This window comes from Mycotypha africana (assembly GCF_025528875.1).
Source record: "Mycotypha africana strain NRRL 2978 chromosome Unknown BDF20scaffold_1, whole genome shotgun sequence".
NCBI lineage: Eukaryota > Fungi > Mucoromycota > Mucoromycetes > Mucorales > Mycotyphaceae > Mycotypha > Mycotypha africana.
The window spans coordinates 3,700,695-3,724,352 of record NW_026515725.1 but is presented as its reverse complement, the minus strand read 5'-3'; the positions used below and the strand labels follow the sequence as shown (position 1 = coordinate 3,724,352).

The 23,658-nt window shown below is 37.1% G+C and overlaps 11 protein-coding genes across 11 annotated transcripts; 4 read left to right on the top strand and 7 right to left on the bottom strand.

Moving 5' to 3' along the window:
- Window positions 1-385: 385 nt before the first annotated feature.
- On the bottom strand, window positions 386-2,663 carry BDF20DRAFT_92009 (kinase-like domain-containing protein). Its single transcript, XM_053084658.1, has 12 exons — window positions 2,481-2,663; window positions 2,287-2,378; window positions 2,013-2,141; window positions 1,818-1,896; window positions 1,634-1,733; window positions 1,554-1,562; window positions 1,448-1,480; window positions 1,334-1,365; window positions 1,196-1,240; window positions 892-1,125; window positions 674-816; window positions 386-576 (listed from the first exon to the last, which is right to left on the bottom strand). Exons 1-12 carry the CDS (start codon window positions 2,481-2,483, stop codon window positions 573-575), a joined length of 903 nt encoding a protein of 300 aa, XP_052941431.1. The 5' UTR covers window positions 2,484-2,663; the 3' UTR covers window positions 386-572.
- Window positions 2,664-3,500: 837 nt separating this feature from the next.
- On the bottom strand, window positions 3,501-4,949 carry BDF20DRAFT_92120 (uncharacterized protein). The gene is made up of 7 exons (XM_053084665.1): window positions 4,783-4,949; window positions 4,540-4,682; window positions 4,377-4,449; window positions 4,179-4,289; window positions 3,908-4,033; window positions 3,744-3,825; window positions 3,501-3,640 (listed from the first exon to the last, which is right to left on the bottom strand). The coding sequence occupies exons 1-7, from the start codon at window positions 4,879-4,881 to the stop codon at window positions 3,612-3,614; spliced, it is 663 nt and encodes a 220-aa protein (XP_052941430.1). The 5' UTR covers window positions 4,882-4,949; the 3' UTR covers window positions 3,501-3,611.
- Window positions 4,950-5,074: 125 nt separating this feature from the next.
- Window positions 5,075-6,506, top strand: BDF20DRAFT_848713 (uncharacterized protein). The gene is made up of 7 exons (XM_053079871.1): window positions 5,075-5,294; window positions 5,395-5,484; window positions 5,566-5,595; window positions 5,664-5,730; window positions 5,813-5,947; window positions 6,024-6,160; window positions 6,238-6,506. The coding sequence occupies exons 1-7, from the start codon at window positions 5,109-5,111 to the stop codon at window positions 6,397-6,399; spliced, it is 807 nt and encodes a 268-aa protein (XP_052941429.1). The 5' UTR covers window positions 5,075-5,108; the 3' UTR covers window positions 6,400-6,506.
- A 194-nt stretch (window positions 6,507-6,700) lies between these two features.
- On the top strand, window positions 6,701-7,897 carry BDF20DRAFT_832148 (uncharacterized protein; the record flags this gene model as incomplete). Its single annotated transcript, XM_053078513.1, has 1 exon — window positions 6,701-7,897. One exon carries the CDS (start codon window positions 6,701-6,703, stop codon window positions 7,895-7,897), a length of 1,197 nt encoding a protein of 398 aa, XP_052941428.1.
- A 266-nt stretch (window positions 7,898-8,163) lies between these two features.
- Window positions 8,164-10,367, bottom strand: BDF20DRAFT_91967 (rab-GTPase-TBC domain-containing protein). Its single transcript, XM_053084653.1, has 2 exons — window positions 10,236-10,367; window positions 8,164-10,153 (listed from the first exon to the last, which is right to left on the bottom strand). The coding sequence occupies exons 1-2, from the start codon at window positions 10,246-10,248 to the stop codon at window positions 8,277-8,279; spliced, it is 1,890 nt and encodes a 629-aa protein (XP_052941427.1). The 5' UTR covers window positions 10,249-10,367; the 3' UTR covers window positions 8,164-8,276.
- Window positions 10,368-11,847: 1,480 nt separating this feature from the next.
- On the bottom strand, window positions 11,848-13,702 carry BDF20DRAFT_848698 (NADP-dependent oxidoreductase domain-containing protein). Its single transcript, XM_053079870.1, has 10 exons — window positions 13,655-13,702; window positions 13,541-13,582; window positions 13,400-13,453; window positions 13,294-13,322; window positions 13,115-13,193; window positions 12,937-13,035; window positions 12,773-12,869; window positions 12,564-12,680; window positions 12,324-12,449; window positions 11,848-12,218 (listed from the first exon to the last, which is right to left on the bottom strand). Exons 1-10 carry the CDS (start codon window positions 13,666-13,668, stop codon window positions 11,973-11,975), a joined length of 903 nt encoding a protein of 300 aa, XP_052941426.1. The 5' UTR covers window positions 13,669-13,702; the 3' UTR covers window positions 11,848-11,972.
- Window positions 13,703-15,041: 1,339 nt separating this feature from the next.
- On the top strand, window positions 15,042-16,139 carry BDF20DRAFT_811510 (amino acid kinase family-domain-containing protein; the record flags this gene model as incomplete). The annotated part of the gene is made up of 2 exons (XM_053076699.1): window positions 15,042-15,852; window positions 15,901-16,139. 2 exons carry the CDS (start codon window positions 15,042-15,044, stop codon window positions 16,137-16,139), a joined length of 1,050 nt encoding a protein of 349 aa, XP_052941425.1.
- A 1,867-nt stretch (window positions 16,140-18,006) lies between these two features.
- BDF20DRAFT_904429 (WD40-repeat-containing domain protein) lies at window positions 18,007-19,104 on the top strand (the record flags this gene model as incomplete). Its single annotated transcript, XM_053083028.1, has 1 exon — window positions 18,007-19,104. The coding sequence occupies one exon, from the start codon at window positions 18,007-18,009 to the stop codon at window positions 19,102-19,104; it is 1,098 nt and encodes a 365-aa protein (XP_052941424.1).
- Window positions 19,105-20,276: 1,172 nt separating this feature from the next.
- On the bottom strand, window positions 20,277-20,495 carry BDF20DRAFT_807110 (uncharacterized protein; the record flags this gene model as incomplete). The annotated part of the gene is made up of 2 exons (XM_053076540.1): window positions 20,277-20,393; window positions 20,448-20,495. Coding segments are annotated over 2 exons (165 nt in total), but the record flags the coding sequence as incomplete, so codon positions are not given.
- Window positions 20,496-21,573: 1,078 nt separating this feature from the next.
- On the bottom strand, window positions 21,574-22,425 carry BDF20DRAFT_810647 (triose-phosphate transporter family-domain-containing protein; the record flags this gene model as incomplete). The annotated part of the gene is made up of 3 exons (XM_053076611.1): window positions 21,574-21,724; window positions 21,804-21,951; window positions 22,014-22,425. Coding segments are annotated over 3 exons (711 nt in total), but the record flags the coding sequence as incomplete, so codon positions are not given.
- Window positions 22,426-22,470: 45 nt separating this feature from the next.
- BDF20DRAFT_91580 (uncharacterized protein) lies at window positions 22,471-23,608 on the bottom strand. Its single transcript, XM_053084369.1, has one exon. The coding sequence runs from the start codon at window positions 23,293-23,295 to the stop codon at window positions 22,561-22,563; it is 735 nt and encodes a 244-aa protein (XP_052941421.1). The 5' UTR covers window positions 23,296-23,608; the 3' UTR covers window positions 22,471-22,560.
- Between the last annotated feature and the right edge of the window lie 50 nt (window positions 23,609-23,658).

Genomic DNA, 23,658 nt, shown 5'->3' with positions numbered 1-23,658 from the left:
AGATTGTTGCTGTTGTATCATGCTTGACCGTTTATTATGATGGTTGCTGCTCTGCATGTTGGATGATGACCAATGAGATGGTTCGACCGCTCTCACTGTATTTTGATTGAATGTGCCATTATCATAATCATCGTAAATATTTGTACTATTGCGAATACCGGTGTTCTGTAATTTGGCCTATTTCATGGGAATGAAAGAAAAAGAATAATATGTTAATACAAAAATTATTGTGGTTGTAAAATTTCCAACATGGTGAAGAACCTACAGTCATTTCATTTACGCGGGAGCTTGTAGAATTGGATTGCTGTGAGGATTGAGAAGAATTAAAATAATCGCTTGATACATCTCGTGGGTAAGGTTGTCTTTGCAGTTGTTGTTGTGATGATAACGGCCGTTGATATCTGTCATTGTTGCTTCCATTGGCATAGCTATTGATTGAATATTGGCTAGGTGAGGTATGCATTTGGGATATGGGTCGTGATTGTTGTTGTTGCTGTATAGCTGCCACTGTTTTTTGCGATGAGATTGTCGGTGGTGCTTGTCTCACCGTTCCAAAATCCCAACCATCGTCATCATCTACAGGTATGCTTTTATTTGAAGGGTTAAATATCGTGATAAGGTTACGATTCATGGCCTGAGTTAATTTTAGCACTATAAATGTCGTAATTTGTACCTTTCTTCGTCGTCTGATGATTCAGCATCTCGTCCATGCGTGCTCATCCATCGCTCGTGTCCCTCAATCAATTCCGTCAAATAAGCGACTTTTTTGCTGCTTTTGATAAATTTGTGCTTTGATAATTCTTTAGCTGAAGGCCTCTATAGGTCAATTAAAGAAGCTTCCAGTTATAATGGCATGGGACGTGGTAATACAACGATCGATATGAAACTTACGTCGGCAGGATTGGTTTGTAAACATAAACTGACAAAGTCTCGGAAAGCCTTACTATGAGGAGGACCCAAGGAAGGAGGATCATTCTTGGGTATATGGAATAGCACTTTCATAGGATGCATTTTAGCATACGGCGGCTCACCGTTGGCTAATTCTATCGCTGTAATGCCTAACGACCAAATATCCGCTTTGAAATCATATCCAGATTGTTTAATGACTTCTGGTGCCATCCAAAACTATACGTACACTATAATGTCAGTTGGTTTTTTTTTATAGCATATTCTGAATTGAAGAGCGCTACTTTACGGGAGTACCAACAAATGTATTTTTCTTCGTTAAGGTTGCAGTAATCTAGTATACAGATAGATCATGGTTTTCAATTTTTAAATCCTATTGTTTTTGAATTGCCAAATTTGTCAATTCCTTTCTTCTTTTTTTTTTTACCTGTCCAGATACACCAAAATCAGCCAACTTGACTATGATACATATCCGTTATGAGATAGTTAGTTTCGGCCCCTCAACAATAAATAGATATGCATTAGTTGGTTTCTCATTTACCTTCACCATTAGAACTCAATAGTATATTGGCAGCTGTTCATCAAAGGAACAAGGGAGATTGAAAATCAGCAATTATTGAAATTGAGACATATTGAATCTAATGTACCTTTTATATCTAATTATTTGCGAAATTAAAACTGTTATTAGTCAAGCCTTTCGTCAGAATATTTGTATAGCAATTGTTACCTCTGTGTAATTTTCCTTCATTGTGAAGATAGTCTAATCCCTTCAATAATTCTTTTAAAATAATGGCGATATACTCCTCTCGAATAGTTCCCATCTTCATCTATTATCTCGCAGATGAGTTTTCCTTCAGTTAGACTGGAGTGACACTTATGTTGGTAATAATCAATGAAATTGTTTCCTTTACCAGATCGCTACAAGATCCACCTGCACAATATTCCATTATAATCCATAATCCTGTTCCCTTAAGATAAGATCCATGATATCTGTAAGCCAAGTGGGGATTTGCAATTTTAGGGAGTGAGAAAGAGTGACGCAGAGACAAGGTTTAAAAATAAAGAGGAGAAGAAGCTAAGAGAAAGGTCAATCTTGAGAAACTTACTTTGTCACATAAGGCGAATCCAGCTGTGATAAGATGGCTATTTCTTGTTGAATATCATCAATTTCATCTTCTGCACTTTCGAGGTCGATGATTTTGATGGCTACGGGTTTATTCGTACGTCGATCAAGCCTTTTCAAAGTGTATTGTGAAAGCAATTTACAATGTAAGATCAGTTGAGGGTTGATGTACGTACGCGTTGCAGAACCAACTTTTCTCTCCCCTCTCCCCGCACCATCCCCTAACTCTCATTGTAATAGACAAATGTGACCTTTACCCTTTAAAGACTTCACCAAAAGAACCTTTGCCAATACGTTCTTGCTTGATGTAGAATAATTCAGGATCTGCTGAATGATTTGATGCTGTGTTCTTCACGCAACAAGACATAAGCAGAAAGAGGAAACATATTAGATCTGCATAAACGCTATCTATTTGATTAACGTTGAGAAAACAGACGAAATTTCAAGGTACCATTTTATTCTAGCCTGATTGTTGGAGTTGCTTTTTTGTAATGTTTATAAAGATGAAAAGTGGAAAGACTATAATGAATTGACAGAAAAGAAAAGAAACAAAGAAGGGATTCGAAACTTTTTTTGTTGGTTCGAACTTATGCCCGTAAAGAAAGAAAAAGTAATTTACAGTTTTTGGAAAAAAAAAAAAAAAGGCACACAGAAAAATAACAACAAAAAGCGGGGATAAAAAAATTGGTAAAGAAGACTAAATTGGGATATGAAGTAAACTTCGGCTTTCTTCGGCCACCAATCTTGTAGAGACACAAGCATACAACTTTGATATAGATAATGGTTATTTTGTTATCTGAGAGAAACACGTGTATTATGCTCCCCTCAAATGCTTTATAGGAGTTTTTCTTTTAGGTTTAGAATAACAAACTTGCTGCCAAATCTGGGTTTCCACCAGCCATTTCTAATGCGTTCAGCGCTTCCTGTAAAGTTCAAAAACCTACGTTATGTATACTCTCTTTTAATCAATTTCCAAAAAGATTATCCCTATTACCTGACGACTAACGCCCATATCTATAAGTAGTTTGATATGCTGTTCGGGATATTTACCTAATGTGATAATGGATTCTGTTTTAATTTTACACAAGTGATAGAGCTAAATGAGTGTGCGTTTGTTTCTTACTTTGAGAAGCTGTATTTGTGCTACTATTGTCATTAGTACTCTTGACTGACTGAGATCCTGACGGTGGCTGAGAAGAAGAAAAAGAGCCAGCAGCATTGGAAGCAGGAGGTGTAGATATATGAGGTACAACCGTTCTACCTTCCGTGGCGGTTTCGTCTTCATCACTACCATGAATTTCAATCCTTCTCTGTTTCTCGGGTAGTTCATGTTCTGCCAAAAAAGGTATATCACAGTCATCAAAAGTCAATGCATTTTTTCTCAAATCAATACAAGCACGGTGCTTCTTCAACATATCCAAACCAAATAAGAGTTCGGATCCTTTGCCTTCAACAACAATGAAGGAGCACGTCAAGAATAAGTTTTGAGCAAGACGCATTTGAGCGCTATGAATACGACCCAGAATTTTCGCAGTGCCTACACCTTTAGCAACGCCGCTAAAACGAGTATCTAACAATCGCATTAATCCACACGATTCTGCTGTTTCTGGGCTTACTATAGATGAATCATGTATAGTAAGTGTATGTAAATGACTTGAAGCTTTGTGTGGAAGTGCTTCAAGAGCAATTCAAGAACAAAAAATGAGTTACTTACTGACTGTACTTTGAGCTCCTGAATCAACAAGCGCTACTAATTTCTTGTTATTGATCTCTACATTGATATAAAGCCGTGTCACCTATAGTAAGGAATAAGATTTTTGAGCAAACACTTTGATATCATTTCTTTCGGATTTTGCCTCGTAAAGTACAAGCTCTTACTCTAGCGAAGGATTCAGGATTGTATTCCATGGCTGCTTCCAAATTAGCAGCAATATTTTCTTGCCGGATGGCATCTTCTATACGTTTTTGTGTTTCTACATCAAATGGATCATCACTCATAGCAGCCTGTTCAAAAGAAAAAATTGTATTCAAGAGGCAACTTTAGTCAGCATCAATTAGTGAAAGAAATGAGCCGCTTCAATACAATAATTCGCTTCATTACTACCACTAACCCTCCTTCCTTTTATTTTTGAAGCACCCATTTACTTACAAGTTGCGCCTTTTGCATTTCGGCAGATCGCCGTGTTTGCTCGATCTGCTGGACCATAGCCGCGAACCTAGCAGGATCGCTACGTGCTGCTTGAGCTAATTCTGGATTAGTCTGTGTGTTTATCGAATCAAAGTACATTGGATTGATGGTGAGTCAAAGTCGCTAGTATTTAACAAATCATTGCTTTTTCACATTTACGTTTTCTAACTGTTGAAGTAGTCGTGGGTCCCTTAAGACATGCATGCGCATCATATCAGATTCAGCTGCAAGGCTATATTTTGAAAGAAACGTTTATTCAGACTTGTTGTTAGGGAAACGGCTGAAAATAACTCAATTGCCCATATAGAAGGGGTTGCCTTACCTTGAACTTGAGGAGGCTGGTAACTGCTGTTGCATATGAACAATTTCGTTTTGTCCTACTTGATACTCTTCCAGAGTCTTTTTCAATTCTGTCAACTCTTTTTCACCATAGTATAAACGTTGGGCAGTAGGTGGTACCCCTGACTATGGTTATTCATTTTCCAGTTATTGTAGTGTTAGTATGAATGTTAATAGAAAAGTGTCATCCCTTTGTTTGTGCAATGCATTTTAACGATTGCCATACCTCAGCTTCTAACAAGGCTTTTAAATCCTCAATAGCCATCTGACTATCTATTTCTAAGTTGTAAATCTCTTCGCCATCAGTAGTTACTGTAATAAACATTTTTAGAGAGTCTTGTGCTTTTGAAACTGCAAGAGAAATGTAAAGAAGAAACGCTTCCCTATTTCCTTTTTATGCAAAAAAAAACGAATGGCTGTTGTCGGATCTTTCATTTCCTCTGTTTTTAAAGGAATCACGTGTACCGTGCAAGTAACTCAGGGCACAGCTTTTGTCATCATCTCCTCTTGCGTTTGACCTCTTATTTTATTTATTTTTTTTAATTCATTTAAATGCTCGCTAATTATTCAAAAAAGTTCTTTTTGAATAATTTATCCACAAAATCCTATTTTAGCAACCAACTTTTAGCAAGAGTCATGTCTACCACTGTCAATGCTGCTGCAGAACGTGAGAAGACTGTTGTCGAAAACTTGAAGGATGTACTAAAGACAGTCGAGGAATTCAAAACACACCCTAGTGTAAAGCATCTTTTCAAAAACTTTCCATACTGAATCGATGAACGCGCGTTTTGGTTCATTGTTAATTGTATGCAGCCATTACTCATAATTTTCTTTATAGGCTCGCTTAGTAGCTGTTAGTAAATATATGCCTGCTGAAGATATTTCATATGCTATGAAGACTGGTCAGATTCACTTTGGTGAAAGCTACGTAAGGGTTTTTTCTTTCATGTAGTGACCGACTCAGAACCTCAAATCATACGAAAATGAAATGAACATCTTCTCCATTTAGGCAGCTGAACTGGAAGAAAAGAGTAAAAATGTATGTAGTTTTCAGAGTTCTCAAAAAATATAGCTTTTACTCAGTGGTTATTTCTTATTGTATGATAGCTTCCTTCAAACATTGCGTGGCACTTCATTGGACATTTACAAACAAACAAATGTAAAATAGTAGCAAGTACGTTATTTTTAAAAAAAAAAAAATGATAGCAAGCAAAATGAATAGCTGTTATAATCGAGGTCATATTATCGTTCGATAGAGATACCCAATTTGTTTGCTGTGGAGACGATCGAAAGTGAAAAGAAAGCGGATGCCCTGAACAAGGCATGTGTCAATGTTGGTAGAAAGGACAAATTAAGAGTCTATGTTCAAATCAATACAAGTGGAGAAGAATGTAATGATAATTACACTATCTGTACTATTGAGAAACATGGAGCGATCTAACTAGGAAACTTTTTTCATTTGGGTAGCTAAAAGCGGATGTGAACCAGAAGAGACATATAAAGTTTGTAAACACATTAAGGAAAATTGCCCTGCTTTAGAATTGTATGGTTTAATGACCATTGGTATGAAAGATCGTGATGCAGCAAATAATCCTGACTTCAAAGTAAGTAGGTGTATGTGTGTAACCCTTTGTGTGATAGGGTCTATCTAAATGTGTTTCTTCTAATTTACTCTGCATAGAAAATTGTTGAACTCAAAGAAGACATTAAATCAAGGTTAGAATTAGATCATTTCGAAGCCAGTTTTGGTATGTCAGGCGATTACATAGAAGCCTTGAAGTTGGGATCAGATAATGTTAGAGTTGGTTCTGCCATCTTCGGTCCTAGGCGAATCAAGCAATAGTGGTATTTCAAGGCGCCATTTGCTATTAAATTACAAGCGAAAAACGTGCTTAATTGCTGTTTTATTTTTGTAGAACTCTTGTAGACTTTCTTTCTTTTAAATCACATTAAAATAAACTTTTTTTCCCCTTTCACAACAAGCCTAAAAACGGCCCCGCTTATTTTGCTCCTTTTTTTCAACATTTCCTTTCCTTTCATATTGTTATCAATACTATACAAATTTCCCTTTTCTCTTTCCTTTTTGTCCTTTTAACAACTTAGCATCCAGCCTGTTCAAAATTGACATCACGTTTAGCAGCTGAATGAATCCAAATCAGAACCAAGATTTACCTCCAGAAATATTAGAGCAACTTCAAAATCTTCATTTGGAGCTGGAAGATGGAGACATTACTCTGAAGGGATTCGAAAAGAAAAAAGCAAGCTTATTAGCAAACCATTTTAATTCAAATCCTTCCTCACCTATCTCGCCTTCAGTTACCACTATCAGTATCTCTTCTACAAGCAATAATGATGCGTTTCAGGAACAAAAACAGCAGAAGCAGAAAACAGACGCGGAGCTACTTGAAGAATTAGGTCCTGAACCCAGTGCGGCTGATGTTGTAGATTTCTTAGACTTTTTACCATCCCCTACTCACTCACCAAAACGTAGATCTGCTGAGGTGCATACTAACCAATCAGCAGCTTCAGAACAGCAATTACCACGGCAACAACTACAACAACAACAGCAATTTGTTTCTCCAAATTATCAGCCACAGTCATTGTATCATCAAGCCTCGCCATATCCACAACGTTCACCGCAACAACAACATCAACAGTATGCTCCACAACAACCTGCTTATTTTCCGCAGCAACAACATCAGCATCTTCCTCAGTCACCACAAATTACCAGACCGAACTATATCCCGCATAACCCACGACCTTATTCTGGGCCAAATATGAACAATAATAACAATGGAATGATGATCAGTCGCCCTCCTATGAAAATGGGATCACCTATACCTAACAATAGTAATAGCAGACCTTATATCAATAATGGCTACATACAACAGCAGCAACATCAAGCACAACTGCCTTCACGACCTCCCAATGGTTTTTATAATCAAAGGCCTCCTCCTCCAAATATGATGTATAGACCACAGCAACAAATGCTACCTTCTTCGCCAGCTTCTATCATGAACACTAGGCCTGTCTATAATATGAATCTCAATAATACTCGACTACAGCCACGACCTAGTATTCATATGAACAGACCACCGCCACAATTGCAACAACAATATTACAGTAACTATCATACGGGTATGAATAGTAATAGTAATATCAATGGTAGTATAAGCAGGTCCATGTCTACTTATAGTAATGCTACGAGTGTGCAAAATGGCTATGATCACGGTGGAGGAAAGCAACGATTACAACAGGATTACATTGAACCCCAGCAACAGCAAGGGCATTATATCTATTCCAGTAGTCGAACGGATTCGTTGGATTGGAATCAGCAGTAATAATAGTAATAGTATATAGTCCTTAATTCCACTGAACATCATAGCAGTGTTGTTGTCAATAAAGGGAAAAAGTAATGTAACAATAATAATATCAGTATATGGATAAAAATGGTGGCGGTAGTAGCAGGTATATTACGTTATAAAACAAATTACACAATACATGTGCATAAAGACGCATACATACATATACACACCCCTTCAAAACAAGCACACACTTCAAGGGAATCCGTCTCTTCTCATTTTATTTCGGTTTACTCATAGCAGGAATTATTGTGGTTTTCTTCTCAGAGAACGAAGGTTTATTCTGTCTCAAAAGAGCCTGAATAATAAAGTTAATGAAAGCCCCCTTATTGAACGAAGGACTCAAGTTTTTTTAATTTTACGATTTTTTCTTGAAACCTAAGCTATTTTGGAATGGCTTAGCCAATCCAATACCACCACTTCCTGCTCTTCCTCCATTTTGAGAACCATTCGAGATTCCTCCGACTTGCAAATTTTTAATTCCATGCTCAAAAGGCAATCCAAATGTACTCAACGTATCGTCTGCCGTGCCTGCCTTTTTCGCGTATTTCTTAATATCCGTTTTCGAAAGGTTGATCCGAAATGCCGTCTCTAATAACACATGAGGCTCCAAATACTGGTGAGGAATATGTAACAAAAACGCCAGCAATTCAGAACTAGTCGGACATGCCGTCAACAAATGCTCCTTACAGAGTTCTAAAATAGCCAAACTCACGCGATAAAATACTTTGATTCCTTCGAAATAGAAAGCATCCCAAACACGAAGTACGGATTCCCAAGGGAGTGTCATTGTAAAAGCCGTCAAAAACCATTGGGCAATATACATTATCGGTAGTACTTCGTTTTTTTGTAGGTGGTGAGCGAGTTTTGGTTGATGGTCCTCAAGGAGTTGACCAATAATATAGGCGTCAATGTGTAATTGAGAAAGCGTAGGTGTGAAGTAGCCGTTCATGTACCGGTCAATGGTAGCCACAAAGAGGGAAAAGGCATCTTCAAGCGACATGTGCATGAGCATCAAGCCAGCGAGTCGCCCCATGCCTTGACAATATTCAAGCTCAGGATTGTATTGGGCGTAAGCCTTGAGGAGGTGAGAGAGATCTTTTTGGCCTTGTCCTGATTCATCCATAAACTGTACGTGGTCGGGGTAACAGCGTGCAATATCACGTTCAATGACATCGTAAATGGGTATTCTGGGCCGACTGAGGAGTTGTTTGATCCATTGGCTATTATTATTGTTACTATGAATGGATCCAGCCAAAAATTGCCATACACGGGGTCTTACAGAAGCTGGAATGCCCTGCCGAACCAATTTTTTCAACTTGGCGTCTCTTTTGACAGTACCAGCATCTAATTTGCTCACTATTGATAGCCATTTCAATTCTGTTTCTCGATAATCTTTCATTGATTTGTTGTTGGCATGCTTTGATTTTTTTTGTTTGGAAGAATTTGTTGAAGAATGGCGTGATATTGTTCTAGCTTGTTGATCTGTTGCTATAATGAACCCATATTCGTCCAAAGTTAGGTTATTCTTCGGTTGAGGCGCTGCACTGGTGCTCCTTCCTGATGTGAATGTTCTTGTTGTTGTCGAATGGGCTATGCTACTTCTATCAATATTATTGATACCATTATACAAAGTATTGGGGGTAACATCAGTAACTGGGGGTATATTTTTGCTTTCTCCTCGCTGGACATTCATACTAAAGTGAGCCATTTCTTCTTCATCCGAGTAATCTATATTTAGAGCTGTTGTATCATAAGGGTCTTCATCTTCGTATAGCTGCTGCTGATTGTCATTATTACTATAATCATGGATAAGTTGATCTTCCAGCGAGGAATTATTGAAGTAAGAAACTGTTGATATGTGTGAGCTATGTGGGCTTTGAAATGCACTACTATTATTGACGCTCATATTATTTGTATTCATTGCCGATAGAGAAGAAGCGGTCCCTGATGTTCCAATACTGTCAAAACTTGGCTTTCCTAGGTACGCTTTAGAATCCAGTGTCTGCTGATAGTAATACTGATGGTTACTGCTATTATTTGAATTTCTATTGCTGCTATGATAACCTTCTGCTGTCATGATATCTGAGGTATAGTCTGCGTCTAATGATTCCAACACTCTCGGATCTAACTCTACAAAATGCACATTTTCTGCGTTGAAATTACCAATGACTCCTTCGCAATACCCCAAATATGTATCATCCTGAATATGCTTTAAAACAATGATGCGCTCCCCTATATCGAATACAATAAGCATGGATTGAAGTTTCAATATTGAGAAGAGATCAATAAACTCATACAAAATTGCTATCTGTACCTTGCAAATACATTAAATCGTCTGCTGTATTAGCTAATACATCGACCTTTGAAACACAGGCACCCAATCCACCTTTCAAAATGAAATTCTACTTCTCAATGATTTTATCATTCTACAAGTATTTTTTATTATTATATTTTCCCCTTTTTTTTTCGTACCTCCTTCTGCAAAATTTTCTAACTCTGAACGAGTCATCATTTCAATGTTGACATTTGTTTTCATCATTGCGTCTGAAGAAGTTTTTGGATCCTTTAAAATCCGCGCAATTTTCTCATTTAGTTCTTCCAGGTTGGCAGAGATATGTCTAGTCACTTTCGCCTCCATAATGGTATCTTGGTAATGAATTTACGTAGGTATAAATATATGTTTATCTATTTTATTGATATTGTGGAAGAAAGAAGGGGTATATGAGTATACAAATGATAGACAAAACAGAAAATAACTAATATAAATATGCTAAAAGAAAGAGAGAGAAAAGGATAACGGATTAGGGGGCCAATTCATCAGATTAGCAGCTTTCGTGCAACCTTCAACTGTACAAAGATGACCTGTCAGGAACTGCAAATAATATTTTCATTATCTGAGAATCAACAGAGAACAAGTTATGGCTGCTTCCACAAGAAGCAGCCAGCAGGCTCAACTTCAAGGGGCCGAATCATAAAGAGTGAGATGTTTTAAACCATAGCAAATTGATATAAGCTCTCTATGTCTACATAAATATTACGCTCTAGCCATCGTAATGCTATGCTTTGGTTAGAGAATATTTTCTCTTTTATTAGACGGGTTCTGTCTTTAAAGTGCTGGACTAGTTTTCGTATAAACATGCGTAGTAAAGCGTTTTTTATAGAAAATGAAACCTTAAAGATGCCTGTTGAGTTAAGTATCAAATGATTTATAGAGGAACTGCAGTTCATATTTACTCTTCCAATCTTTTATTAAAATAAAATGGTAAAGAGCAACAACGGCCAGGAGCTCGCCACCAATGAATAACAGACGGACAGATAATAGCGGATTGATTGATTCCGAATGATAGTCGTATTTAACCATGAGAAGTTTCTTTGAACTAATCACGCAGTTTGTTATCGACATAACGAACCAATCGAATAGTTTTCACATTTATGCTATGAACGAAGAAACCAATACGAGCCAAAGAAGAATAATTCCTTTTTGTTAAAATGACTCAGTATCCGTTAATATTCAACTTGAAGGATTTTCGTATAGAACCGCAGACTATGGAAATCACCCACCAACGTGTCGCAATAAAACTATTTTAGCAGAAAATTCTTAAATGTGGAGAGCTTTCAACCATAATGTATTGTACGAACAAATGCTGATCCTCCTTTTGTCAGCCCGCATCGTGAGCTTTAAGTCTGAGAGACGAATATGTTATACATGTATTATGCATTCAGTAGGCTTGATTTTTAACGTTTTCAGAATAGTGAAAGCGGAATGGAATCGTAACTTTCAAAGACATTCGATAAACCTAATAAATGCTGGCGTGTCGTTTTTAAGTAATGGTGGAAACTAAAGCATAAAGCATAAAAGAAACGTTCATCAATGCCTCAAACGTTTAAGAAATTGCGAAATGTTTAACGTCAATACTAGAATTTAGTTTTCTTCATTTTTTTTTTTTTTTGGTCAGTTATAAGAATGTAGTGACGCATTTGTCTTTATTACGCGAATTTGGATGTATTTCGTTATGAATACCATCTTTATGTACATCTGTTCTTTCAAACATTACAACTTCGGCTTGTATATCTCCACTCCCCAAATGGATGACGGATCGAGTAGTCGTTCGGGTTCATCTATCCCTTTCAAAGTCTGTAGTTGTTCAAAATCTTCTCTGTCCAATTTGACTGTTTTAAAATTGCTAACGATTCTTGAAGCTGTCACTGATTTTGGAATAACAGAACAGCCCCGTTGAATACCCCATGACAACAATACTTGAGCCTGGGTGATATTATACTTCTGCGCAATCTTCAACTGTTTTCAATAGATTTTGTATCAGTGTAAATAAGTTGTTACTCAACTGTTCCTTGGAAGCGTGTATTTATACTCTGACTCCTGCTTTTATATCTTTTAACTTACCACAAGTGGCTCTTCCATTATAGGAGAGTTGGTGCTCCCTAATGGCGAGTAGGCAGTAACATGAATTTGCTTACTTTGACAAAATTGTAACAAGTCGGGCTGTGGTAAGTATGAATGCATCTCAACCTACAAAAACGAATAAATACAACGACAATTGATCAAAGCAAGTCATTTTTTAAAGTTATCAACTGAAACAGGGTTGCATTTGGTTTATATTTTCTATGTACGCTGTCAACTTACTTGATTGACGGCGGGTATGATGTTACAGGACTTTAACAGTTTTTGTAAGTTTTGCTTATTAAAATTACTGACGCCTATTGCACGTGCTTTCTTATTCTTGACTAACTTTTCCATGGCCTAGAGAAAGTTTGTAATATGATAAATTCTCTACTTCATTAACAAGAAGCCTTTATCAACTTTTTATCGATGGAGAAAATAATAATGTTTACTTTATACGTGTCTACAAAATCCACCGTCCAATCCAAAGCAACACGCCCGTCAGCTGTTTTTGGAATACTGTATTTTGAAGGCTGAAATGCGATAGGCCTGTTATATGAAGCAATGATTTATATGAACGAATAAAATTAACCATAAAGAGTAAAATTAGGCTTACCAATGCATTAAATATAAATCAACGTACTCCAATTGTAAATTCGTCAAAGATACGGTTATTGCTTCTTCTACAAGTTCTGGTCGATGACTCGTGTTCCAACTTTTCATTGGTATGAATACAGAAGAGGATAGGAATAAGTCCATTATTTCTGCAAGTAACAATATATGTTATCTATTACAGTTTTGTTGTTATGAATAATCTTTCTCTTGGTATTCCACTATCCTTAATAGCTTGTCCGACTTCTTTTTCATTGCGGTCTATGTAGCAATTATAAAATGATATGGATGGTCAATTGATCAGTTCTATTATGTATAAGTACGATATGAAGCTGGTGAAATTCTGTGTTTTTGTACGTACACACATAAGCTGTATCAATGTGTGTATATCTAAGATCAGGAAGCAGAATAATAATTTAGATATCCTATCAACCTCTTGTCTTTTGAAGTTCGTTACTGTGCTTTACCCAGTCTTCAAAGCTGTCAAAACAGCATTATAGACGTCATTCGGTTTTGATTGCCTGAATTTTTGCACAATTTGAGAAGCACTATTAGGAAAGAATTTTCTGCTGAACAATATAAACTTCCTCATCATCTCGTAAATTCACCATGTTCCTAAACCTATAGCTGGGATACGGACGCCATTATTTCTTCGGAATTCGAGCGTGTATGTAAGTTTAAGGGTTAAGATTAGTTTTGAAAAACATTACGCTCATTCTTACAATAAGAAAGACATATTAGTATATCTTGTGCTTGAGCTTAACAAAATGTATTAAAAATGAAAGGTATGAGAAAAGAGATCTGTGCTCACTCAGTTTTTATCCATTTTGGAGGCTCGGTAATGGAAATGCACAAGGCTACACAAAGAAATATTTACTGGAGTAAAGAGTTACAGTGCATAGCATTTTGAGAAAGTGATAGTCGTTTACATTATTGCACAAGTTAGGTGCAAAGTCGTCTTATTATGAGATATAAAAACACTTAAATCTATTATTGATGTGTGTATGACTCACAAGCAAAATGTATCCTTTAATAATATCAGAAAACTCAAATTGAGAAAAGTAAACGTCTCTCTAAGCTTGTAAAGAGACAGAAGGAAATTTTGGTCGGTCAAGGTGGTGAATCAAGTCGAGTTTTTGTAATTGAAAATATTGCAAAATAGTCGAAGGAAAGATCAAAAGTAGCCAAGAGAAGAATAGCAAATGCATTTGAGTGAGCAATACCTTCTTATCATTCTAACCTCCCGCCTATCGCTTCTGCTTCAAGTAAAATCCACAACAAGCAGTGGTTAAACTGGTGAATACTCCTAGAGAATTTTTATCTATAAAGAAGAGATTATCACTCGACAGGCGAAGTGAGGGCTTCGCTGGAACAGGAAATCATTTGTCGTTTCTGGATTTTGCGGCAAGCATAGCCAAAGCCATTGGGACATATTCTTACGTTATAAAAGCAATAAAAGAATCAAGTAGCTTTTTTTTGGGGGGCGGAATGAAGAGCTACTACTATTCACTACTTAAAACAACCAAGGCTTGCTCAAATATATTTGTGAAAAATACTGATGGAATTCCAATAGCTGGGTAGAAATAGGTTTTCATGTTTAGCAAAAAGGAAACTGTTTGGTAGAAAACCTACAGAATGGAATTATGGGATTTGTTCTTCAAAATTAGTTGACCTCCATAAATGATGAAATAACAAAAGGAGCGATAATAAACACTTATTGGTATCATTATTGTTGCGTTGGAAAATAATCACTGACTATTGTTATATGAAATCTTTGTATAATTGTAACCTTTTAGTACGAAAATGATATATACGAAAATGTCACTTAGTTATGCATAATATTACAGTCAACTTAGAAGGTCTTAACAGGCCTAAAACTTATAACAGACATCACCATAGTAAAATAGATTGCCGCCTACCTTTATGGGATCAAACAACTTAAAAGAGATCTTTCGTTTAGATGACATTCAACAGATTTTCTAAACGTCTTGTTGTTACACCAGTTCAGACTGCTTTGATCGGTAGAAGAAATATTGGGTTTTCAACGTGCAATGATTTTCAGGGAAAGAATCTTAATCCTGGTGTCAATTACCAATACTCAGCAAACTGATGAAGGAGTGTAGTTCAGACCATCCAAAATCACCTGAAACCAATTTCAGCGCTCTTCCCTTTAGCACTCATTCCTCTTCTGGTCGAATAGTTATTGTAAAATTAGGAGGAGCGGCGATCACTAACAAAAGCGGCCTTTGCGATTTCCCCGTTGATGAAGAAAGAGACAATCATACATATTCACAAATTGCTCTTGCATACAAGAAGCTCCTAGAAAAAGGGTTCAAGCTAATTCTTGTACATGGGGCAGGTAGTTTTGGTCATCCACAAGCCAAGGAATATCGTTTGAAAGACGGTTGGGCTGCAAATTCTTTTTCATCAACGGTAACTTCCTCCTACATCAAAGATACCAGTACCTTAAAACCACCGTCTTCTTTCTACAGAAAAGGGTTTAGTTATATTCGCTGTTGCTTACAGAAGTTGAATCACCATGTTGTAGACCAACTGCAAAAGCATGATGTACCTGTTCTTTCCATACCTCCTATCGATTACATTGAGGAACTGTCAGATTATAACGGAGAACACGAAGACGTTACTGATCAAGTATTTATACCCATTATAAAGCGTGTACAGAAGTATTTAAAATTGGGATTTGTTCCAGTCTTACATGGAGATGCAGTTTTCGACCGAGTCAGAGGATGTACGATTTTATCAGGTGATGCAATTATTTATCAATTGGCTAAACATATACCAGAGGTTCAAAGATGCGTATTTCTTACTGATGTGGATGGGGTGTTCAAATATGACCCCAAAATAGTGAAGGAGGAAAACGAAAATGTTTTATATCATCTTATTACTGTAGAAGAAGACGGTTCTTTGGATAAGGTATATTCTTCTAGAACAGATGATAAGAGTCAAGAAACAAGCAAGTCAGTAAGAGTGTTCGACGTGACAGGAGGAATGGATGGGAAAATCCGTTGTGCAAAACAGATTTCCCTTATAAAAAGGATCTATAGTCAGCAAGAACAATTATCGAAACAATGGGTAGAGACTGTTATATGTAGGATAGGTTCCGTAGCAGCATATCAAATGATGACATTGACAGATATCGATTTAAGCTGTGAGAATCAGCAGAAAATGACAGTTTTTACTGTTTGATCAGCAATTGTTGTATAGTGTGAAAACTGCAATAATTTATGTTCCAAGAATGATATTGCGTAGTTCTTGACTGTCGTTATAAATGATGGCCTTCAATCTGTGTGGAACATGGCATCGTTCTCCTTCTGTTTAGTTCATTAGCATTGTTTTTTTCTCTTATATCATGCATTATCACACTGTCGTTAAGCGTATTTGCCAACAATTCATCTGTTCTCTGCAACTCTTAATGATTACAGAACTTTTCGATTCGACATAATACTCAGTTATGTATACCCGCCTTCCTTTTTCGTGGCCGTAGAAAGACAATTGTAGGGGTCCTTTGTGTACATGTTCTGCCGCACTACAATCAGTATCTATAAGTTGTTTAGATGAATATGCTCTACCAATATCAAGACTACGTACGAAAACTCTCCAACGCATCCTTCCAAGATAGTAGTAGCTTCTTCAAATGCATCTTCAATGGTTTCAGAATTTTAGCAATGTTATATGAAAGCGGGCGGACTTTACGTACATCAGCAAATTGCATAAAAAGCTATGTAGCTGAGTTTCAATAAGGAAAAAAAGACTACGTTTTGCACAGGATTTAACATGAAGAAGGAACTAATGCCTTTCATTATACTTTTTTTCACTTGTATTGAATCAAAATTTCCAATTTTCAACATTTTTGACTCCTTGAGACTAGTACAAGCCTTTCTTTCCGATCGACTGACAATAGTTTCTGATAGAAAAATTGATTTCAGCAGATAGTCCCAAAGCGAAAGAATTTTGATTTAGGTAAGTTTTTTTTTCTAAAACAAAAAAAGAAAAAGTATAAAAAAGAGAGGAAAAAAGGTACAGAAAAACGCTAATTTTTCCAAAAGAAAAAAAGATAAAAATAACCAGCATAAGAGTGAGTTTAAAAGAGATTGGAAGAGAGGGCCGAACAAACATGGTTGATTATCGCGAAAAGCTCAGATCGCATAAGAAAGATAGCAGTCCTTCAGCAGACAATACTAGAAATGAGCGAAAAATGTCAACAACGAATCAAGATAAAAATAATACCTACAACAGCAGCGGCCATGATACGGTAAAAACTGATATTGACGACATCGATGATATTAGTCCTTCTTCACCAGCAAAAGATACCACGACAAATACTACTGGTGTACCTTTGAGCCCTAGCACACCCCCAATGAAGCCAAAGCAAGACATAGCACAGCTGTTTCCACCTTCGCCCCACGGTAGGAAAAGCTATGAATATATAGGGGATCGCTATATGATCGTCCAGAGTCACCGAAACAGTAAAGCGTCATCATCGTCGTCGTTTTACCAGGAGAGTCCAGTAAGAGATCCGTGGGAGGGTGGGAGTGGCAATAACGACAGAGTGCCTACGATAAGTTTGATGTCCGATGAAGAGATGGACCCCATGACACGTACTAGACATCTGTTTTATAACACTCAACTTGCTGGGAAGCAGTCAGACACGCCATTACGAAACCCTTTTTTAGATGATGATCAAGAAGACAACGATGAAGAACAACCTTTTCTGCGAAGACGCATAAGCCGTGAGGAGGAAGTTTTACGGTTCGTAACACCCTTACGAGCAGAGTCTACTGATAGCACTTTTAATGATGCTAATATCTCACAGCAAGCGAGACGTCCTTACATCTTCACAGTATCCAATGATACGCATACTATACGAAATATAAGTCCAGTCTCCACACCATCACATCTATTATCGCCACCTCACTACGATATTTCTTACAGCAATAACGATAACGATATTTCCGATAACGATCATAATAGTCCTGCCTCACATGTTCGTTCAACAAATAAGCGCTCATCAGACGCACATATACCCCCATCGTCTTACAGTTCAACTTCTGTAATGACCGATACCTTTCCCACAATACCCGATCCGAACGCACGTCAATTCTCAACTTCAATATTCAGCTCTAATTTACGAGACTTGATCTTGTCAACGAATTCTCGTCGTGAAATTAACCCAACACCCATCAAAGTCCTCGATGCTCCAGAACTTCAGGATGATTTCTATCTCAATTTGATTGATTGGGGTCCCAACGGTTGTGTAGCTGTCGGTTTAGGTACCTGTATCTACATATGGAATTCAAGGACAAGCATTGTAACAAAATTAGCCGATTTACTAAATCATAAAATAACTTCAGTCAGTTGGAACAAACTAATTCCATTGTTAGCAGTGGGTGTAGACGATGGCCGCACGTTACTTTATGATGTACGACAAGAAGGCTTAATACGTACATGGGACACGCATGCGGGTCGTGTGAGTGCCCTCGACTGGACTCACAATGTGCTTACTACTGGAGGAAGGGATCATACCATATACCACCACGACGTTCGCTCACCTGAACCTTCTTTCCGTACATTGACTGGACATGGAGCTGAAGTTTGTGGCATTAAATGGAGCCCCGACAGTTCAAAACTGGCAACCGGTGGAAATGATAATCGCTTAATGATATGGAACGTAACCGATTCCACCCCTTTATATGATTTCAAACATCATACAGCGGCTGTGAAGGCGATAGCATGGAATCCTTCCCGTCGGGGTATTTTGGTGAGTGGTGGAGGTACCGCCGATAAGACAATCAAGTTTTGGAACACCTTGAATGGCAAGCTTTTGCGGTCTTACAACACAGGGTCACAGATATGTAACTTGTCTTGGTTGAAAAGAACAGGCGAGTTAGTGTCTACGCATGGTTATGCGGATGGAGCAGCCAAGTTATGCAACCAAGTCTTTGTTTGGAAACCAGAGCAGATGCGCAAACTGGCAACCCTCTCTGGGCATACATCTCGTGTATTATACATGTCAGTAAGTCCTGATGAAAGGACAATTGTTACAGGTGCAGGTGATGAGACATTACGATTCTGGGATATAAGCTCCCCTGAAGACGAAGTGGCACCCGAAGCACCACCCTCTTTCGAAAGTAGATCCGATCAAATACGCTAAGACCATTACACCGATTTTTCATAAAGAATAGCTGCTAATACATAAAGCTGTCGAAGTACAAATATAATAAAAGAGCTTATTTCAGGAATATGTAGCTTTCAGTGTGTCGCAAGAATCATATTATTCATGGGCCTAAGTTCCCTACTCGTCGTTTTGAAGAGCATTTTTAGCCAGTTTTTGTCTGTCTTAAAATCTCCTTAAGTAAGCTTCGGCAACGATATACTGATGTTATCTAAAATTCTCAGAACAGTGTATACCGTTGGTAACCTTGTACTTAAATAGACCCATGGTAATGAAGCTATAATAAGCGAATTGTTCATGATTATCTTCTACAGCTAAAAAAGCTTTCAATCTAGCTGTAGTAACACTTTCTTCGGGACACTTTGCCTATTCACTCTAAAAAAGGTACATCTCCCTTTCATTGTACGGCTTTCTTAGCTTAACCTTGGCGCCAGTTCTAATCAAGCTGAAAGTATACCACAGACGACAGCTCAAACCTAAACATGAAATTATCCTGTTGACATTAAAAAATCGCCCAAGATTTTATACATTCTGTTAATACATGCTTTCTCCTCTCGAATTCTAGAACCAAAGTACAAAGACAATTTCCTATTGTACCTTTTCTGTCTACTAGCTATTTTAAAGATCAATTCAAATGCTTTATTGACAAAAGTCCAAAGACTTTTTTTTTAAACGATTAATGTTTTCGTTTGCCCAAATTTGACTATGTAACGAGGGATTACAAAACAAATATTACATTTTTAAAAAGGGGAAATGTTTGAAAAGGAAGCAATTTTACAAGAATAAGATTAGATACGGTACGTTAACCTTTGGCGTGAATAAGAAATGTGAGGAGCGGGGAAGTAGGAGAAAGAGCAGTGATGCGTTAGATTAGAAATATTAAATGTTCGAGTAAATATATACTGTTAGAGTGTTGGCAGTAATAAATATGCAAGCCCTTAGTAGGCAAATAATTTGTTTATGACTTTCTTGTCATTATTATTATTCTGACACTCACTTTGTGCCTTTTCGTTAGAGGTTGGATGAATTTTATGCCCTACTGTAGGAAAACATGAAACGAATGGCCTCATTATAGTGTTGATTTCAGTAGTAGACGGCTTTTTGGAAGCAGCATAATATGCATTCTGGAATTCGGATGGCTTGATCGGGGCTTTTCTTTCAAGAATTTCTCCTTGATCTGGCGTTATCCTGATAATGTGAGTTCCTTCTCCTTCGGCTACTCTGTGGGCCTTACCCTGTTCATCGATAGTAACTTCAAAAACAGTATTCTATTGCAGAAATTAATCGCTCAATAACCTGTATCGGTTTGTGCGTTGTAAGACAGTGTCTTTTGAGAAATTTACCCTTTCATTTGACATGCAGCAACCCATTTTTCTTAGTTCGGAATCAATGATTACTTTAAGAGAGTTTGATATAATTTATACACCTGATTGTTAAGAGGATAAGCGAAAATGTTATTAACGAAGAGAGGAAAAAAAATGCAGCCTTTTTCTTCAATGAGATATTTAAGTGTATTGAAACAAAAATAGTATTGGCAGGCTTTTTCTTCTCTACGTGTAACCTTGACCAGCCCATTTTAGCATAAAAAACAACTGTTACTATTTTGGTATTGATGATCTGTGTGTTTTTTGCATATGAAATACAATGCTTGCTTCGCGTTTGAAACTTAGTGGCACAATATTTAATTGATTAGGTTGATTTGCTAGCGATAGGGCTGATGATTAAGTGGTTAGGAGTTGATGATACCAAGGAACAAGGAATTCATAGGAGACAACATTGTTTCAAAATCAAACGCGTATTTATGAAAGAGCATGTATTTAAAGATATGTAATGTGAAATATAACATGGTCTAAGCAGTGGGGATAAAAATTTAGTCTGAGTGCGACAATTCCAACCTCATGCGTTGCCTAATCACTTATAACTGATTACACTTTCCAAGCAAGCTCTCCAGATAAATACCTTCCAAAAAAAAAAAAAAAAAAAAAAAAAAAAAAAAAAGTTGCTGCTGGCTTGAAGTGAGATTCTAAAGTTAGAACCAATGCGGAATCAATTTTTTTTGCTGTTCTTCAACGAAATGTTAGCCATAATGAATAAACCAGTCTGCACCATATGTATATTGTATTGGATAATACAACAATTCACAAAATTCACAAAGTGCTCTCAGCAACCAATTCCTGAGTACAGGCACAATGGATTAACCTTACAACCATATTACCCCATATTAAACTCATTGAAGAGTGTTTGAGCAATCAAAGCAGAGTTCGCTAAACATCTATGCGAAAGAATGAATAAGTAACCGATCGGTTGAAGAGGCAGCTTAAATGAATACATCATTCTGCGAAGTTTATGAAAAAAAAAATGTATTGATATATTGAACAAAAGAGAGAATTTTGAATGGCAACGATAAGCTTTTTATTTTTTCAAGGTCGTAAATTTCGTCCTTTTGTGTTAATCTCTCAGTTTTCTATTGCTATTAGCAGCAGATGTGGTGGATGCAGGTGGATGCATAGGTATTAACTGATACTGAACTTTCTCTGGCTGCTGCTTAAATATCCTGTAGTAATTGTAAGCTATGATACCAACAATGGATATAAATAGCCTAAATAGAGCAAACAAACAAAAATAAGTACGCTTTCGTTATTTTTTTACTATAAAAAGCACTCTCGTTGCTACTTTACCCTAATAAGGTTTTTGAAGTCAAAACATCTCCATATATCAAAACGGATAACGTGATCACAACAATCTCTTTACTTATGCCAGCTACACTCAAGGTAACTGTATTGGTGCTTTTGATGAGATAGAGTTCGGCTAAAGTCATTGCAAATGCTACGGAATCTAGTGAACAAAATACGTTCTTTTTCAGATCTTTCTAGTGCTTTCTCCCTTACCAAGAAATCCTCCAATGGACATTAAGCCTAGTGATTCTATACTCTGTGACATAGTCTCAAAATGCTTTGAATCGTGAAATTGCCGTAACGGCTGCTCAAAAATGAAACTCAAAACCAGCATAGTAACGAACATAACAGGACTAAGGTAGTATAGCGTGGCAATAGGATTACTGATACCCAAAGATTCATGCTGTAGTAATAATTGTGTCATACTCCATCGAAGACCAGATACAATGGAAGCTGTCAATACCAGAATAAATCCTAACCCATCGAATTTTGTTTCGCCCTCGACCGTCAAAATGACTCCTATGACCATCACTAGGATAATGCTGATTAGAGATACCCTCGCTTTTTCAAAGCCAAACATAAATGAAAATAGAAGCACCCAAATAGGTGTACTTGATTTGACAATGGTATAGAAAGACAGTGTGATGTAAACCAGTGAAGCATTCGAGCATGATATCTCTAACGCGGCTGTCACACCGCAAGGAACCTTATCACATTCGTGGGCGATTGTCAATATTGGGCTTTGGAAGAAGCACGAAACTTACATCATTTTAGGTTCAATATTTCTACTCACCACTTTCATTATGTAATCTTTAAGTGCTATAGTACGTCCTGTCTTCCATCGTTTTCCACCTAAACACATCATAATACTTGTAATTATAGTATGTAAACCAGCGTGAATAGCACTCACTAACAGAGGGAAATTGAAATTGAATCGATCGCGGCCCATCAAATTCTTATTGTATAATGATAGTGAAGTTGAAAAGAAATACCACATCAATATATACGAGAGGTTTTGCATCATCGTTCTTGTACATGTTGGACCTCCATAAGAATGATTAGTATAATGCGATGTCATAACGTCCACTTTGGGATCCATAATTTCAATAGCAATATTTCCCTTTTCGGGTAAGGGTGGTATAGGTGATTTCAGCAAACAATACGGTGAAGAAGGTGATGCTAGGTTTTGACGACTGAATGCAGTTGAGTTGATGTCAGTAACGTGAATAGCCAATGGTAAAGAGCCTCTCCGTCCATGCTTTAACTTTTTATTATTATTCAACGTTGGCGAAAACGAAGGCGAATGAAGTAGATGTTGATGAAATGGTGTCGAGATGGACTGTGTTCGTGTATGCGGGTTTGTCCGTCGTGAGGTTGATAGTTGTCTAGTAACTTGCTGCCCTGAAGTACTGCTCTTATTTGTGGGTATATCCAGATTCTTCAAAGCTGTTAAACCGCGAGTGCTGTTGTCGTCATAAGACTGGTCTAAAGTCATATTTATACGTATTCAGCAATAAAGATATTGAAGTTTCTAATGCTAAAGTGCGAATACAATCTGGGCTTTCAATAGTGAAATTTAATACGAACGACTTTGGCATTATAATTTTCATTGGATCATGTGAGGTCGTACTACAGCTGCAAATGCTACTTAACCTCTCCTATTTATTTAATGCTGAATGGCATCAACACTTATTAGAGTACCATGGTGCTAGTCATTAAATATTGCCTTGGTCGGATGATACCATCTAATGGTATATTGAACATTTTTCCGCCAAAAAGCCGAATTTAATAGTAAACGTGTTCATGCGAAATTTAAAATGGATAACTAAAGTATCAACAGAAGAAAGCTGTAAGCTTG

Bases quoted from the DNA above. Each gene is read 5' to 3' on its own strand.
- BDF20DRAFT_92009 (XM_053084658.1), bottom strand. The intron at 2,142-2,286 runs GTAAAGGTCACA...CACTTTGAAAAG, and splicing joins TTTGGTGAAGTCTTTAAAGG to GCTTGATCGACGTACGAATA. The intron at 1,734-1,817 runs GTAAAGGAAACA...GCGAGATAATAG, and splicing joins GTGGATCTTGTAGCGATCTG to ATGAAGATGGGAACTATTCG.
- BDF20DRAFT_91580 (XM_053084369.1), bottom strand. From the start codon at position 23,295: ATGACTTTAGACCAGTCTTATGACGACAACAGCACTCGCGGTTTAACA.
- BDF20DRAFT_848713 (XM_053079871.1), top strand. From the start codon at position 5,109: ATGCTCGCTAATTATTCAAAAAAGTTCTTTTTGAATAATTTATCCACA. The intron at 5,731-5,812 runs GTACGTTATTTT...ATCGTTCGATAG, and splicing joins CAAATGTAAAATAGTAGCAA to AGATACCCAATTTGTTTGCT. The intron at 6,161-6,237 runs GTAAGTAGGTGT...TACTCTGCATAG, and splicing joins CAAATAATCCTGACTTCAAA to AAAATTGTTGAACTCAAAGA.
- BDF20DRAFT_92120 (XM_053084665.1), bottom strand. From the start codon at position 4,881: ATGTTTATTACAGTAACTACTGATGGCGAAGAGATTTACAACTTAGAA. The intron at 4,290-4,376 runs GTAAATGTGAAA...ATAAACACACAG, and splicing joins TACTTCAACAGTTAGAAAAC to ACTAATCCAGAATTAGCTCA. The intron at 4,034-4,178 runs GTAAGTAAATGG...TCTTTTGAACAG, and splicing joins AAATGCAAAAGGCGCAACTT to GCTGCTATGAGTGATGATCC.
- BDF20DRAFT_848698 (XM_053079870.1), bottom strand. The intron at 12,681-12,772 runs GTAAACATTATT...AACTTTCTCTAG, and splicing joins ATTTTGTAGACACGTATAAA to GCCATGGAAAAGTTAGTCAA. The intron at 12,450-12,563 runs GTAAGTTGACAG...TCGTTTTTGTAG, and splicing joins TCATACCCGCCGTCAATCAA to GTTGAGATGCATTCATACTT.